The sequence below is a fragment of the Halichoerus grypus genome, chromosome 10, assembly GCF_964656455.1.
Source record: "Halichoerus grypus chromosome 10, mHalGry1.hap1.1, whole genome shotgun sequence".
Lineage (NCBI taxonomy): Eukaryota > Metazoa > Chordata > Mammalia > Carnivora > Phocidae > Halichoerus > Halichoerus grypus.
In genome coordinates this window covers 115,790,815-115,805,309 of record NC_135721.1, presented here as the reverse complement: position 1 = coordinate 115,805,309, position 14,495 = coordinate 115,790,815, and the positions used below count along the sequence as shown (strand labels likewise).

The 14,495-nt window shown below is 48.2% G+C and overlaps 1 protein-coding gene across 2 annotated transcripts in view; it reads left to right on the top strand.

Annotated features, from left to right (window-relative positions):
- The window catches only part of UQCC1 (ubiquinol-cytochrome c reductase complex assembly factor 1), a 91,448-nt gene extending 80,085 nt beyond the window's left edge, over positions 1-11,363 (top strand). For both annotated transcript variants that reach the window (XM_078057135.1, XM_078057134.1), the window contains 3 exons: positions 717-794; positions 6,796-6,909; positions 9,860-11,363. In XM_078057135.1, coding sequence (XP_077913261.1) covers positions 717-794; positions 6,796-6,909; positions 9,860-9,994 — 327 coding nt within the window. In that variant the 3' untranslated portion in view covers positions 9,995-11,363. The remainder of the gene's footprint in view (positions 1-716; positions 795-6,795; positions 6,910-9,859) is intronic.
- The last annotated feature ends 3,132 nt before the right edge of the window (positions 11,364-14,495 follow it).

Below are 14,495 nucleotides of genomic sequence, written 5' to 3'. Positions count from 1 at the left end.
CTCACGCAGGGTCCTGCCTCTCTCCCTCCTCTTCGCACCTCTGACGACTTCCTTCTGTCTTTTACCACCACAAGCTCCTTTGAGTAGCCCTTAGACATTTCCTAACCTGGTCCCAACATACCTTTCCAGTGTTCCTGCCCATTCACCTTCCCTGGGACTCCCCAAACATTTTCTTTCCTGCCTCTGCACCTTGGCACACCTTGTTCCCTTTGTCTAGAATGTCCTCTCTCCTCCAAGGTCCACCTAAGTGTTACCTCCTGCAGAACTCTTCACCTGCTCCCAGAGCAGAGATCATTTGTACTAAAATTCATTTATTGTTCACCACTTTTGGGATAGAATTTGAGGCAACATATTGCAGTTTAATTATTTTTTACATGTTTGTTTTTCCATACTAGACTGTGTGCTTCTCCAGCAAAGAAACCATTTCTTACATTTGTGTTCATAGGGTCTAGCACAAAGCCGGACATGTACTTGGGGCTTGGCTCCTTAAACTGAGTTACTGCTTTGTGTAATTTGGAATCAAAACCTGAAAGAAGCTGTCAAATTGGGGAGAATCCTGGCAGATCAGGGAAATGGGGATGGACTAGCAGTTCGACCTGTTAGGGGCCTTCTCTCTTTGTTTTACTAAGAGTCTGTGATAGTTAAGAGGCAAAAATCATATTTTTTGTTCTTTTCCCCTTTTTTCATACTTTTGTTTTGTCATTTTGTTTCTGTAGGTTAATTCTTATATTCTGAAGAAGAACATGATCCTTATGACAAATAATTTCTATGCAGCAATCTTGGGATATGATGAGGTAAGATCATTTGTCAAGCCTTAAGCAGAACATTGGCTTCCCCCAACAGACTTTTTTTTTAATTTTAATTTTAATTAGTGAACACACAGTGCAGTATTGGTTTCTGGAGTAGAATTCAGGGATTCATCACTTACATAGAAAGACTTTTGATGAGAAACTCTGAGGGAACCTTCAGGGGACATCATTACTACCTACCATTATGGCTTAGAATTTCCTCATTGACTTGGCAACAGAAATGACTATGCCTAGCAGTTTGCCTAGTGCTTGGGAAAGAGAGCACGATATAATATGGTCAAATCATTCAACTAGTAGCATTTATTGAGTCCTTATGAGGTGCTGGATGTAGGGACAAAGGCAAATCAGTCACTGTTTTAGCCTCCAGAGATAGGAAGACATACACATATAAACAGCATGGGCTGCCAGACAAATCGCACACTTTTGTGGCTTTCATTATAAAAGCAATACATACTCATTTCAAAAACTCATAAAACTGCACACAAGTGGTTGAAGTAAAAAATAGAAGGCCCCTTTCCTGTCCTGCCCAATTCCCTGTCCCAGAGGAAAACTTTGTTAATAGTTTATTGGGTGTCCTTCCAGACATTATGTTTGCATACACAGGCACCTATGTATTTTCTTTACACAATGGAAGTTACACTACATACACTATTCTGCACCTTGCCTTTTTTGCTGAACAATATATTTTAGGCCTCCTTACACATCAGAACATTTAGATCTCATTTTTGTCATTGTAAAATATACATAACGTCAAATTTACCATTTTTAAGTGTACATTTTAGTCGTCTTAAGTACATTCACATTGTTGAGCAATTGTCCCCACCATCCACCTCCAGAATTTTTTCCATCTTCCCAAACTGAAGCTCTGTACCCATTAAACCCTTACTCTTCCCTCAGCCTCTTCTCAGCCCCTGGTAACCACCTTCTCCTTTCTGTCTCTGTGAATTTGAATACTGAGTACCCCCTTGTAAGTGGAATCATACGGGTTTTATTCTTTGTGACTGGCTTATTTCACTTAGCATAATATCCTCAGCGTTCACCCATGTAGTAGCATCCATCTCATCTTTTTCTCCCCACTGTTATTATGGAAATTTCAAACACATCAAAAAGGTAAAAGAATGGTGTAATGAACATCTGTATGCACACTACCAGGGTTCCTCATACCTCATCTTTTTAAAAAACACGTGCATTTATGCTCATTTTGTGGTGACCTCCAGATTTAATGCAAGCACCACCCTTTCTGGGAAACAGGCCTGGAAATTCCCCGGGCTCAGTTCCTTCCACCTACCCTGGACTCCACAGCACTCGCTACACTAGTGTTAACTGTCACCCTGGCTGGGTGGGGACTCCTGGGTGGTGGCAGTGTCTACCGTGTTTGCATTTCTCTTGCCTGCTGTGGTACCTGGCATGTGGTGAGGAATGAGGAAGGGAGGAAAGGCATAAAGGATAAAAGTAAGAAACTGGAGTTCAAGCTGGAGGAAGTGTTACCAGTCTGAAGATAATAATTAAAGCCAGGAGATAAGCTTACAAAAATAGGACTAGTTAAAATTGAGGGTTCCTGATTCTCAGTCTACCAGATATTTGCAGAAAACAGGAAGGTTTATTGGAGAGCAATTTAGATTGCATACCACACACGTCATTGATTTAACATGAGCTTTGTGGGAATGGGACGGGAGTTGAGAAACACTGCTTACATCTACACATTAATTGTTAAATTAGATACATTCTGACTGCAGAAGCCTTAGAGTATATAGAAAAATGAGGCTTAGAATTGAAGAAATAGCATTCTCTATTAGCTAGTATTTCTTTGAGGACTTTATTGCAGCTGGCTTGGCTGATTCCTTTCACCAGTATTAATAAAGATGTTCTGAATTGTGTCTCTTTTCTGTCCCTCCTGGCAGAGCCGTCTTATAAACATGCCTGATCACAAGAGTCACCTGGGGAGCTCTTCAAATCTAATTCTTGAGCACCTCTCTAAAGATTCCAGGTCAATAGGAGTGGGGCCTTGTATTTAGCAAGCACCTCAGGTGACTCTTTAGAGTGGGAAAGTTTGGGAAATATACTAATTACCTGGGACGCTTTTTTAGAAATACCATTGTTTGGGCCCTGTCTCCCAAAAGTTCTAATTTAACTGCTGTAGGTGGGCATCTTTTGTAAAAGTTCCTCAGGTAATTTTAATGTGCATGCAGATCACGTAGGTAAAATTCAGATTCTGACTCAGCAAGTCAGCGGGGAGGCCTGAGATTCTGCATGGCGAACAAGCTGCAGGTGACGCGGTGCAGCCATTCTGCAGACCACACTGGGAGTCATGGATTCTAGAGCTGTGCTGTCCAAGACTAGCCACATGCGGCTCTCTTTTTTGTTGTTTTGAGTAGGCCCCACATGCAGCATGGAGCCCAGCTCGGGGCTTGAACTCACAATCCTGAGATCGAGACCTGAGCTGAGATCAAGAGTTGGATGCTTAACCGACTGAACCACCCAGGTGCCCCCACATGTGGCTATTTTGATTTAAATTCCTTAAATAAAATTGAAAATTGAGTCGCACTGGTTACATTTCAGGTGCTCAATAGCTTTACGTGGCTTGTGGCTGCTGGCCTGGACCATGTGGTTATAGAGCGTCTCCGTCATTACAGAAAGTTCAGTTGGACAGTGCCGTTCTGCAGCACCCTTTTCCTAGAATGTTGCTTGGGTTGTGCCCCTACCCTGGCCACATTGAAACCTTCCTGTTTTCTACTACATTAAGTCCATATTCCTCCATGGAACTTCCAGGTCTTCTGTCAACTGTCCCCCTCGTGACATGTCTTACCCACTGTTATCTCCTATTGCATTTGAGTGTGTAACCTTCTTTCCAAGTGAGGCCATTTGCCCCACTGCCCCACAGACGTGCTGTGCCTGCTGGAAGGTCTCCTGGACAACTAGGTTTGGAGGGCAGTGGCCAAGTCTTGTCAGCTTTGAGCCTGGTACCTTGTAGGCACTCTCTCTGTAAATGTTCAGTGAACCAATGTATTCTGTCTTAGAATTCTAGCTTAGAATGTAGCTCTCCAAATATTCTCCACTCTTAAAGGCCCCCTTCTCCACAAAGCTTTCCCTGACCTCTCTAGATCTGTCTTTGTTTACTCTGAATTTCAGCCTCATCCATTCATCCATCTATCCATCCATTTAACAGTATAAGGTGCCTGCCATATGGGATGCACTGGGAATATATTGGTGAATAAAACAGACATGGTGTGGTTCTTTCCCACTGGAGCTTACCTTCTAATGGGAGACAGGCAGTAAACAGGTAAACAAGCAAATAAATATCTAGTTACAAATAGAGGGTCATAGAAGCTAAGACCGAAGAATGAGGAGTCACCCATGTACATAGTCTACCTTGGAGTCTCCCTATACAGATTGGCAGTTGTTCACTCTCTAGGATTTGATCCTGTGCTGCTGTTTGTTGGGCACTAGCTTGTCTCTTCAACTGGATTGCAAGCTGCCTGTGAGCTGAGACCATTTTGCTGTGATTCTGTGTTCTCAGCATCATGCTAAGCACATAGTGGTGTCACAAATCAGTCTTTTCTGAGTGAGACTGCCACTCCAAACCCTTAACCATAACCTGGACCCTCAAGGCACAGGCTTTCTCTCAATTACTCTAGACCTGGGTGTCTTATTCCTGAAGGATGCTTTTTTGTGTCGTGAGGGAAAACAAGCAGGCCCCCTAGTAGATTGTGGGAACATTGCTATGCAAACTAATATTTGGCCGCCAAGCACCCCTTTTCCTTTCCTGATTTCTCTCTCAGACCAGTCTCCCATATGTTTTCACTGACTTACTAGCAGTTTGGTAGAAAAAAGGGTGAAGTTGGGCTTATTGATTTGTTCAGCCGTTTTTATTGCACCCCCCACTGTATGCCAGGTACTGCGTCCTAACTAGAGCTGGTCAGGAACCACCCCTTGACCTCACCAGTGCATTCTGGTCCTGAGTCTACCACCAATTAGCTAGATAACCTCTCAGCCTCTGTGTACTTATCTTTCAAATGGGGATAATCATATCTGTTGTTCTTGGCATACGTAGTCATTAGGAGCCAGGTGTGTGAAGGAACTGACAGCCTGGAACAGTCAGGTGCTATCACTGTTGATCGGAGTCCTGAGTCACCCTTTTCTTTCTGACTGATTATGGACTTGCCCCTTCCCAGGCATCTCCCCCATTGCCAGGGGTGCCTGTTTGCAGCAGGCCGTGGCTCCCAGGGCTTTTGCTGTCCTGTGCTCTGTGCTCATTCTCTAGGTCCTCATGACACCCGCTTCCAGGCTGTTCTTTCCCACATAGCACATGTGGGTCTCTGCCAGCAGCTCTCCAGCTTGTGCCTGGGGCACTTTAGACACAAGCAGGCTGTTGTGTTAGCAAATAGCTTGGAGAACGGTGATGTGCCTGAGCTTGTTCTTGGGCCCTATCCCCATCTGCCAGAAGAAGCTGGTTTTCCTGACTCAGCCATTGTGCCAACACAGTCTCTTAAGCTGGGGAATTATAGGGATGTTGAGCAGGGGGCATTTGGAACAGGTTGACTGTTTTTCCACCAAACTGTCAGCACCCCATCCTGGACTTGGCCCTTCGTGGCAGCAGGCCTGACGTCGGACCTCATATGCCGCCATGTCCCAGAGGCCAACACGCAGTATCACATTGAAGACATGATCTGGGGTCTTCGTGTAATGCTTTGCCACTTCCAGAGCCTGTCATGGCCATGATCTCCGAATTCTCACAACAGTGCTGTGGGCGGGTGTTGCTGTGTGTGTTTGGCTCATGAGGAACTGAGGCTCGGGAAGGGCTAGTGGTTTTTCAAGGGCCACACAGCCGTCAAGTGACAGAGCTGCCATTTGAACCTAGGTGGTGCGATCCCTCGATCTCACTGTAGTTTCAGCTATGGCCCCAGCTGCCTGCCAAAGCAAGCTCCTGGTCCTTGTATCTGACGTACTGCATGTAACAGAATGCCTTTACATGATCTCACTTTTATAATGCAACTATGCGTAGGGCAAGCACCTTCATCTCTGTTTCATAGATGAGTGGTGAATTGTCTGCCATCTCTGAGCTTGGTAGTGGCAGAGCCAGGACTTGATCTGGCCTTCTGACTTGTAAGTCCCAGTTGGTGCTTTGTTTGGTTCCATATTAGCTTGGCACCTGGACAGAGCAGCTTTTTGGGGCCTTTCCGTTCAGTCACCCTCACCCCACGAAGCAGGACCATCCCCTCTCCTTCCCTTAGAGGTCCAAGCTAGAAAATGGCCCTAGCCCATGGCCCAGGTGCTGATTAGTCTCTATGGTATTTGGGCTTCTCAACAGAGCCCTCCTTCGTGCTGCAAAGGACAATATTAGACACTCGCACACAGGCTCTGAGCGTTCCCTCTGGCCTATGGCAGCCCTGCTGAACAGCCTGTTCCTGTACTTGCGACAGGGCCAGCCGTGGCCAACCCAGAGATGGGTGACAGTGAGGCCAAGGTGCCTGGTTTCCTTTCCCAGAGAGACAGCTGCCTTGCAGATGTGTGCCCTTGGACCAGGAGAGAAGGTGCAGTCTATGCCCACCTCTGTTTCTGGGAAAAAATACCCACCCACAACACTCTGTGCCCATTCCTTACGGGCAGTGGTAGGAGCACTGGGCCACCGTTTCCCTTGCTGGCCTCACAGGTATTGCTGGGTCGAGTACAGTGCGGGAGAGTAGCGGGAGCTGTGGCCTGGGAGAGCAGCCAGACATGAACCCGATCTCTGCATTAATCTTAGCCAGTCACTCGGCCCCTCTGGCTCCCGTGTCCTTCCTGTGCATAAAATGAAAGGGTTGGACCAGATGCTCTCTGAAGACTCCATCTGGCTCTACCATGTAGCTGCCCCGTTTCTTTCTTGTGGTGTCTATAAGGTCTTTTCCAGTCCGATTCTGTGGTTGTCAGCATGTTCACAATATCCCCAGCTTTTGTACGTATGGCTCTGCCATACTCCCTGGAAGACCAATTGTACTCTGTGTTCCAGGGGATCCTTTCAGATGACCGTGGGCTGGCTGCTGCCCTCTGGAGAACCTTCTTCAACCAAAAATGTGAAGACCCTCGGCAGCTTGAATTGTTGGTGGAGTATGTGAGGAAACAGGTGAGCAACCCCAGCCCTCCCCTCCAGAGGCTCACGGGAAGCAGGTCTTTCCTGAGGTCTGGAGATGCTGGACTTTAGAGGATTGTGAGAGGTTGAGTTGCCAGAGGCCAGTCTGAGGGAATTCTGACCACATCCTGTCGGCAGCAGGTGCTGATGAACACCTTCTGTGTGCCCAGCCATGAGCTAGGCTGGGAGTGGGGAACGGGATGGAAGAAGAAGCACTGAGTAGTCTGCTCTCAAAAACTTTTAGGCATTCATTCACTACACACTTGATTACCTGTTACGTGCGTAGTGCCGTGTGAGAGCACTGGCGCACACAGTCCTGTGATATGGGAATGTGGGGCCGTGTGGTCACCCACTGTAGCCCCCTCTGTCCCACTTCGAAGCTCCAAGACTCATGCTTCCTGCTCCTGATTTCTAGCAGGACTGGGCTCCAGGCAGCATTCCACGGGTGTCCCTCAAGCCTCTCCGCACTGAGTGCCAGCCACAATCAAGTAGCGTCCTCCTGCTTCCTTCCCCACCCCCTCGTCCCCCAGGGCTCCCTGACACCAGAATTTCTAAGAGAAAACTCCAGAGTGGGGACTCTTAACTATATCATTTTCCTTGAAACCATGGCAACTTCACTCCTTGATCTCTCTGCCCCCCGATCCTGTATTGATAGGAAAACCATATTTTATAGATGAGGGAGCTGAGTGGCAGAGAAGAGGAACATAGAGGCTTTTCCAGGGTCTCCCAGTGAGTCAGCCTGCACAGCTGGCCTACAACCCAAGCTGGTGATTCATGTAGCCACTAGAGAGGCCTTAGCTGCTCCAGACAGCTCATCAGCTCAGGCTGTCCCATGAGTCACACCTTTGCTTCATGGGCCTGGCCCTGGAGCTGAAGGGGCCTCACCCCACGGTTATTCTCTTACTCACCTGTGTCCATGGCCTTCAGGCCTTCAGTAGCCAGGCAGGGGAAAGCCAGGCCCTGGCTCTTGGGGAGAAGACAGGGCCAGCAGGAGCAGCTTGCTGATTGCTGGCAAATCCACACAGTGGGGCTCTTCAGACCCAGAGGGTAGAGAACCCCAGAAGCCAGGACTTCTGTTTGACCATTCTTCAAATCTGCCAGAGCTGGGAGAAGGTACTGTGGCCAGAGGGCTCCACCCACAGAGAACTCTTGAGACTCACACTGCTGACTGGACTCACCGTCAGACAGAAGTGGCAGCTGGCAAAGCAAATGCTGTGTTTTTTGAGAGACTGGCCTAACTTTTCCATCTGTTGTGGTGGGCTTGTGCCAGGGGCCACAACAAGGACACAGCTGGGACTTCTCCGAGGGCCCTAAAAGAAGGGACTGCACACCATTGCCCCTAGAAGAAATCCCATATTGTCCAGTGAGAAGCAGGCAATAGGAAAACAGTGATGGGGCTCTTAGGGAAGTAGGGAGCTTTGATGGGACCCGGGCCTGTCAGCAAGACTGAATATCTGCTGTGCCAGGCACTCTGGTGAGAAAGCAGAGGTTCACAGGACCCACACCTGCCCTCCAGCCAGCTCATGGTTTGGTGAGGAAGCCAGTCAGGCACAAGGCTAACCCTGGAATAAGTCAGTCTGTGATGATACAGGTAGGAACAAAGTGCTGTGGAAGGCCAAAGAAAGGCGAGACTGTGAATGAGCAGATCAGGAAAGACCAGGAAGCCGGGCCCTCAACAGACTAGCCCTACACCACGATCCTAGTTGGTCTGGTGGGTAGCCCAAGAGCCAATCCGAGGTTATGTTGAGATTTTCCATGCAGAAGATGGGCAGACAGGTGGCATTAGGCACAGAGATGGAGTTGTTGGAAAGAGAAGTGTGTTTTAGGCAAGGTAATGGGTCAGTCACTCTCCTTGAACTAAAAGACAGCAGGACGTGTGGAAACCTAGACCTGACATATATGTGAGAGATGGGTTGAGTTCAAGGGTCAGCAGCCTGCAGGTGAAACAACAGGAGTGAAGGGATTCTTGGAAGAGGGAGACGGTCCAAGGACTAAGATGAGGCTTCCAGACTCCTGCCCCCTTCCTCCCAAATGCCTTCTCACCCCACAGTGGAGCTTCATCTCTCTGAATCCAGAGCTCACTCCTGATGTGATCCAGCTCTCCCCTTGATTGTGCCTGTCCACTTGAAAGCATTTCTCATTCTGCTGTTCTTACTAGCAGCAGCCTGGGGATCCTCCCAGAGACCACCTTTATCTCCTGAGACTCGGCCACTCGTTAGATCACCTGCCTCTTGCAGAACTGCCCAACCTCGCCTCCCCTGCAGCTGCTCCCCGTTCTCCGTATTGTGGGTGTCCCTTCTCCACTTGCTGTTCAGGGGGATAAGCTCCCCCAGCCGTCCTCGTGGGTGAAGCTAGACCCACTGGTCAGCACGGCGGCCTGCTAATTGTGGGGTCAGAGCTCACTAGAAGACAGTAGAGGCATACATATTTAAAATTTTAAAAAGTTCCCGTGACTACAGTGTACACGTGTTGTATCATTTAATCTGTTCATGAGCCCTGGGGGGTACACGTTCCTATCCCCTCTCTCAGACAAGGAAACTTGAACCTCAGAGAAGGGAATTGGCTCACCTTTAGTAACATCACTACCCTGAATAGACAGATAAAACTCACACACACATCCCAAGGACGTGTCTCCCCTGGTACATCCTCCCTAGAAAGTTCTTGCAGCCCAGAAAGTCAGGGCTTGTGTGACTGTCTATTCAGAGGTATGATGGGGAGTTCCCTAAAGCCTTCCCAATGAGCTTCCCCAGGAATTCGTTTCTCCCAACCCACTTTAATGAAATAATCTGGGAGATCAGAGACCTGCTGTCCTGGGAGCTGGGATGGTCAGACCCCCCCCTTCCCCCAAGGCCCTTCCCTGTCCTCTCCATTTGAAGGCTGGTTCCTTATGCCATCTTATGTCTCTCCTGCCCTTGTCCTGTGTTTCCTGCTCGCCCGGTTGCAGATACAGTACTTGGACTCCATGAATGGTGAGGATCTGCTTCTGACAGGGGAGGTGAGCTGGCGCCCTCTTGTGGAGAAGAATCCTCAGAGCATCCTGAAGCCTCATTCCCCAACTTACAATGACGAGGGTCTTTGATGGGCTGGTGCCTCTCAACAGCTGGCCCGCTGGCTTTGAGGAACTGCCAGGAGAGAGGTGCTTGTTTGGCCCGGAACCCTGCAGAAAGTGGCCTGAACTGACCTTTGAACAGCATCTGTCAAATACCTGGCCCCATTTGTGTTGATTATCCTCTTAGTATGCCCAGGAGTCTGATCTGGTGGGGTACAGTGCTGGGAGAACCCTTAGCTCTTCTGAGGTATCCTCCCCCCCAGGAGAAGCCTGGAGCGAGAGCTCCCCAGCACACACTCCCCGGTCCCCTCCAGTAACTGTGATTGACAGCTTTTCCCAAAGGCCGCAGAGGGATGGGGATAGGTTAGCAAGGGGACACTTCCACCAAGGGCCCACCGTGGCCAAGGGGCAGTTTGGAATGCTGCTGAGTCAAGACGGGTAACCACGCTCTGTCCTCCGGCTTTGAGCCATGGAATTGAGTTGGCCATTAAAAGAAACAGAGACTTATCTCTGCCATGGATTGTCTTTATTTCAGGGTTTTTAGAAACTTACCTGAGATGGCAGTTGCCATAAGCTGAGGACCACCACCCAGCTCAGTTAGAGGCAGGAAAGGCGAGAGGGTCAGGAGGGTCTCTGCTGCTCCTTTTGTCTCTAGTTCATGGAGATGTCACTGTTCTGGCCAAGGCCTAGCCTGCCAGGCTCCATTGTCTGGGACCCAGAAGGCCTCTGATGGCCAAGGGGCTTGTCACATCCTGAGTCATTTGGAAAGAAGCCCCAAGAACATAGGTCCCTTTGTCACGAGGGGAGGAACATGCTGTCTTTCCTCTCTTGACTCCCTTTATGTGAGATACTGGGGAGAAGAGGAGAAAATTCTTTCTGGCTTCATTGTACCATCCCAGGGCCCAGCCCCGTGCCCAGCTTTCTAGCCCCATCCCAACTTCTGGAGCATGTGCTGCAGAGCCAGCTCGGTCTGTGCACTTGAGGATCAGTCCCCTCCTTCCTGAGTGTGGGTCATCTCTTGGGGGATTTTCTTTACATGGAAGAAAGGGGGCGGGGAACCATAGTGCCCCTCCTTCCCCCATCAAACTTCCTTCATTTAACTTGCTATAAAATGAGTCATATAAAGAAATTCTATATGGGTGAGGTATATCCCACTTCTGTGAAAACATTACAAATCAGACCGCCTTCTCAGAGTTTATTTAAGATGCTTTTGTTGCAAGCGGAGTTCTAGAGTGAAGCCCCCTCTGTGTGTGTGAGATAGTAACACCTTGTAACTCATTACAGCTGGGCACTATTTACATAAACCAGAGCTGAGCCAGGCAGGAATTTGCTGATTAATTTATTTTTAATGGAGTGAAGTATACCATGCACCAAAATAAACTTTACTGTGTGTACCTAACTGCTCCTGGAATGGATGGAAAAATTAATGGAACAGATTTTGGCTCCCAACTCCACACATTAATTCATATATAAAAGTTATTTGAGCCTTAACCCATTTGCTGCCCAGGGCAGCTCCCCAGCCACAGACCCCAGCTCACAGCACCAGTCTAGCTACTGGGCTTGCTTGAGAATCATGGAACTGCAGATTTAGAAGAAACTTCAGAGGTCACTTAATACAGCCTGGGTCCAGAACTTGACTCCCCTTCTCGCATCCCAGTTGGCCCCTGTCCATACAAGCCGTTTATGAATACCTCCGCCTGCAGAGCCAAGTCGTGTCTCCATAAGCTGAGTAACTGTCAAACAGGGCAACTTGTAACACGGAGCTGCATTTTGAAGAGCCGAATTGGATCTATCAGGTCGGGGATGTCCCGAAGCCCTCACTTCCAGACTCTCGGCATCTTTCACCCACTACACACCTCCTTCCCCTTCAAGATAAAATCCAGGCTCCTGGAGGCTGCAAGGCCCTTCTTAATTTGACCTGTGCTTGTTTCTGAGTCTCGAATTCATTTCTTCTCTGAACAAACTGAACCGCTTGGGTGTTCTGAAGAGATCATCCTGTATGTTTCCTCTACCTGGTATTCTTGCATCCCCTTTCGACTAGAGAAACCCCATGTGTGCTCACATACTCACCCCCCGTCCAGCCTTGTCTGCCCCAGGTGCAAACTATGGCTGACATACCCACCCTCCATCCTGCACTGTGAGCTCCTTCAGAGTGGGCACTGTGTTTGGGTCAATCACCTTTGTTTCTCTAGTGCCCCCGGAGTGCCTGGCTCACAGTAGGCATCAGTATAAGCTTGGACAAATGAAAGAAGGAATGCATTAGATCATCAGTCATTATCAGTACGAGCCCAACAAAAAAGTCCCTTTCTGGATCATTCTCTGACCTACAGTTCAGCTTATTTTAACTATTCAGTACAGAGTACCTCCACTGGCCTTTGCGTAGGAACGGAAAGCTAGATGTTCGTTCTGTAGCTACATGTTTTTCTTTCTCCTTTTTTTAAGTAATCTCTACACCAGCGTGGGGCTCAAACTCAAAACCTCCAGACCAAGAGTCGCTTGCTGCACTGATGGGGCCAGCCAGGTGTCCCCGTAGCTACACACATTTCTACTGTAAATTGTTATTACACAAAACAAGTGAGGGACATTTCTTGCCTTCAGGGAGATTGCTCTTTAGAAATAATTTTGTTATTTATTTATACTTCCAGAAAGGATTACAGCAAATTAAAAGACACAGTTATAGTAAAACATGCAAACAGCAAAATGATTAGAACAAAGTTTAAAAGATAAGATGCAAGTATTGGGAGGTGAGAAAGGGAAATAATCACATGAGAAAACCTGTACTGCTAATAACCAATTTTCATGGGAATTTTTTGGTAATTTATAAAGTAGTTTTAACACATTGTCTCAATGGTCCTGTGAAATAGGTATCCTCATCGTTCTTCCCCCGCTTTCCACAGGTGAGGGGACTAAGGCTCAGGTTATCCAGCCACAGGAAGAAGGGGCCCGGTGTGCCCCAGTCCTCATCTTCCAACCCCAGGGCCCTTGCTCTCTCCCCATCCCACACTGCCCCCGACAGGTCAGCGAGGAAATCTGCAACTGAGTATAAAACCTTGCTCCGAGCTTCCTGGGAGCCAAAGGCAGAAATGGGAGTCAAGGTTCTTTTTTTTTTTTTAAAGATTTTATTTATTTATTTGAGACAGAGAGAATGAGAGAGAGAGAGAGAGCACATGAGAGGGGTGAGGGTCATAGGGAGAAGCAGGCTCCCTGCCGAGCAGGGAGCCCGATGCGGGACTCGATCCAGGGACTCCAGGATCATGACCTGAGCCGAAGGCAGTCGCTTAACCAACTGAGCCACCCAGGCGCCCGGGAGTCAAGGTTCTAAGAGTTCCCATTGTCACATAAAAGGAAATATACTTATTCGTCAGAAGAAATGTTTCAGAGAAGAATGTATTATAGGGATTTTAAATGAGAAACACCAAACAATGCAGTGAATAGTACCTCTAAGATTTCGGTTTTGCCTATAAGTTTGAGAACCATAAATAATTGCTGTTTCTTACATCAAGCTGAGATTAAAGCCAAGGCCCCAGTTCAGCCAGTATTTTTTGCATTTCTGTTCTGTGTCAGACACTGCTTGGTATTTTCACTTGTTTTCTATTTTAATCTTCAGTGACAAATCTGTGCGGTAAGTTTTATTAAGCTCCTGTTACCATTGAGGGAAACTACATGAAGTTCAGGGGGGCCCAAATTGACTCTGCATGCAGAACTCAGGTGGTTCTGAGACCCAAGTCCAATGCGTTTAGTTTCAGAGAAGGAGGACTGGATGGAGAAAGGGACCGATGTGCTACAGTTAAAAAGTAAAAGGAAGCCTTCAGTGATATTCCAGCCATGTGGGCTTGTGTGGACACATTCTCATACTAACAGGAAAAGTCAGAACAAGGGAGTTAGACCTCAGAAAAGCCCTGAAGGGAGTCGAGACATAATGGATGGGCAAGGTTTTAGGTAGGTGGCAAGAAAAAGGAAACGGGGAGCTGCCTAGGGGAAGGCACGGAATAGGAAGCTTCTTCAGACTCAAGTGGTCCAGCTGAGTGGTTGGCTAAGGGCAGAAAAGGTTGCAGAGAGCCGGGTGGGGCCACGAGTGGGGGTAGCCTGGGTAACGCTGCACCTGGCAGGCATTCTGAGTAAGGACTGTGACCTGCTGGGAGTGAAGATGTATAGTGGTGTGCAAGGTAGATCGGCTCAGTCAGGAACCAGCCATCTAGGCACTTGAAATCATGAAAATGGATGAGCTCCCAGAGGTGAAATGTAGAGGGCTGACCAGGGACTGGGGTGGGTGTGGGAGAAGACATTCCGGGTTGGGGTGGAGCGGGGCGGCAGGGTGGGACGGGTGGGGAGGAGTAGGAAGAGCAGGAACCAGCATAGGAAGTAGAGGCTGGAGTAGAAGTCAGGGGAGAGGAAGCTTCCAGAAGGAGGAGGTTCTTAATGCTGCATGCTGCAGAGTTGGGGCCAGGGAGTAAGTGAATGAGGCTTAAGGGCTTCAGACTATTCCAGGAACAAGACTTTTGAGAGAATACAGAAATTGCAAAGGGTTAAG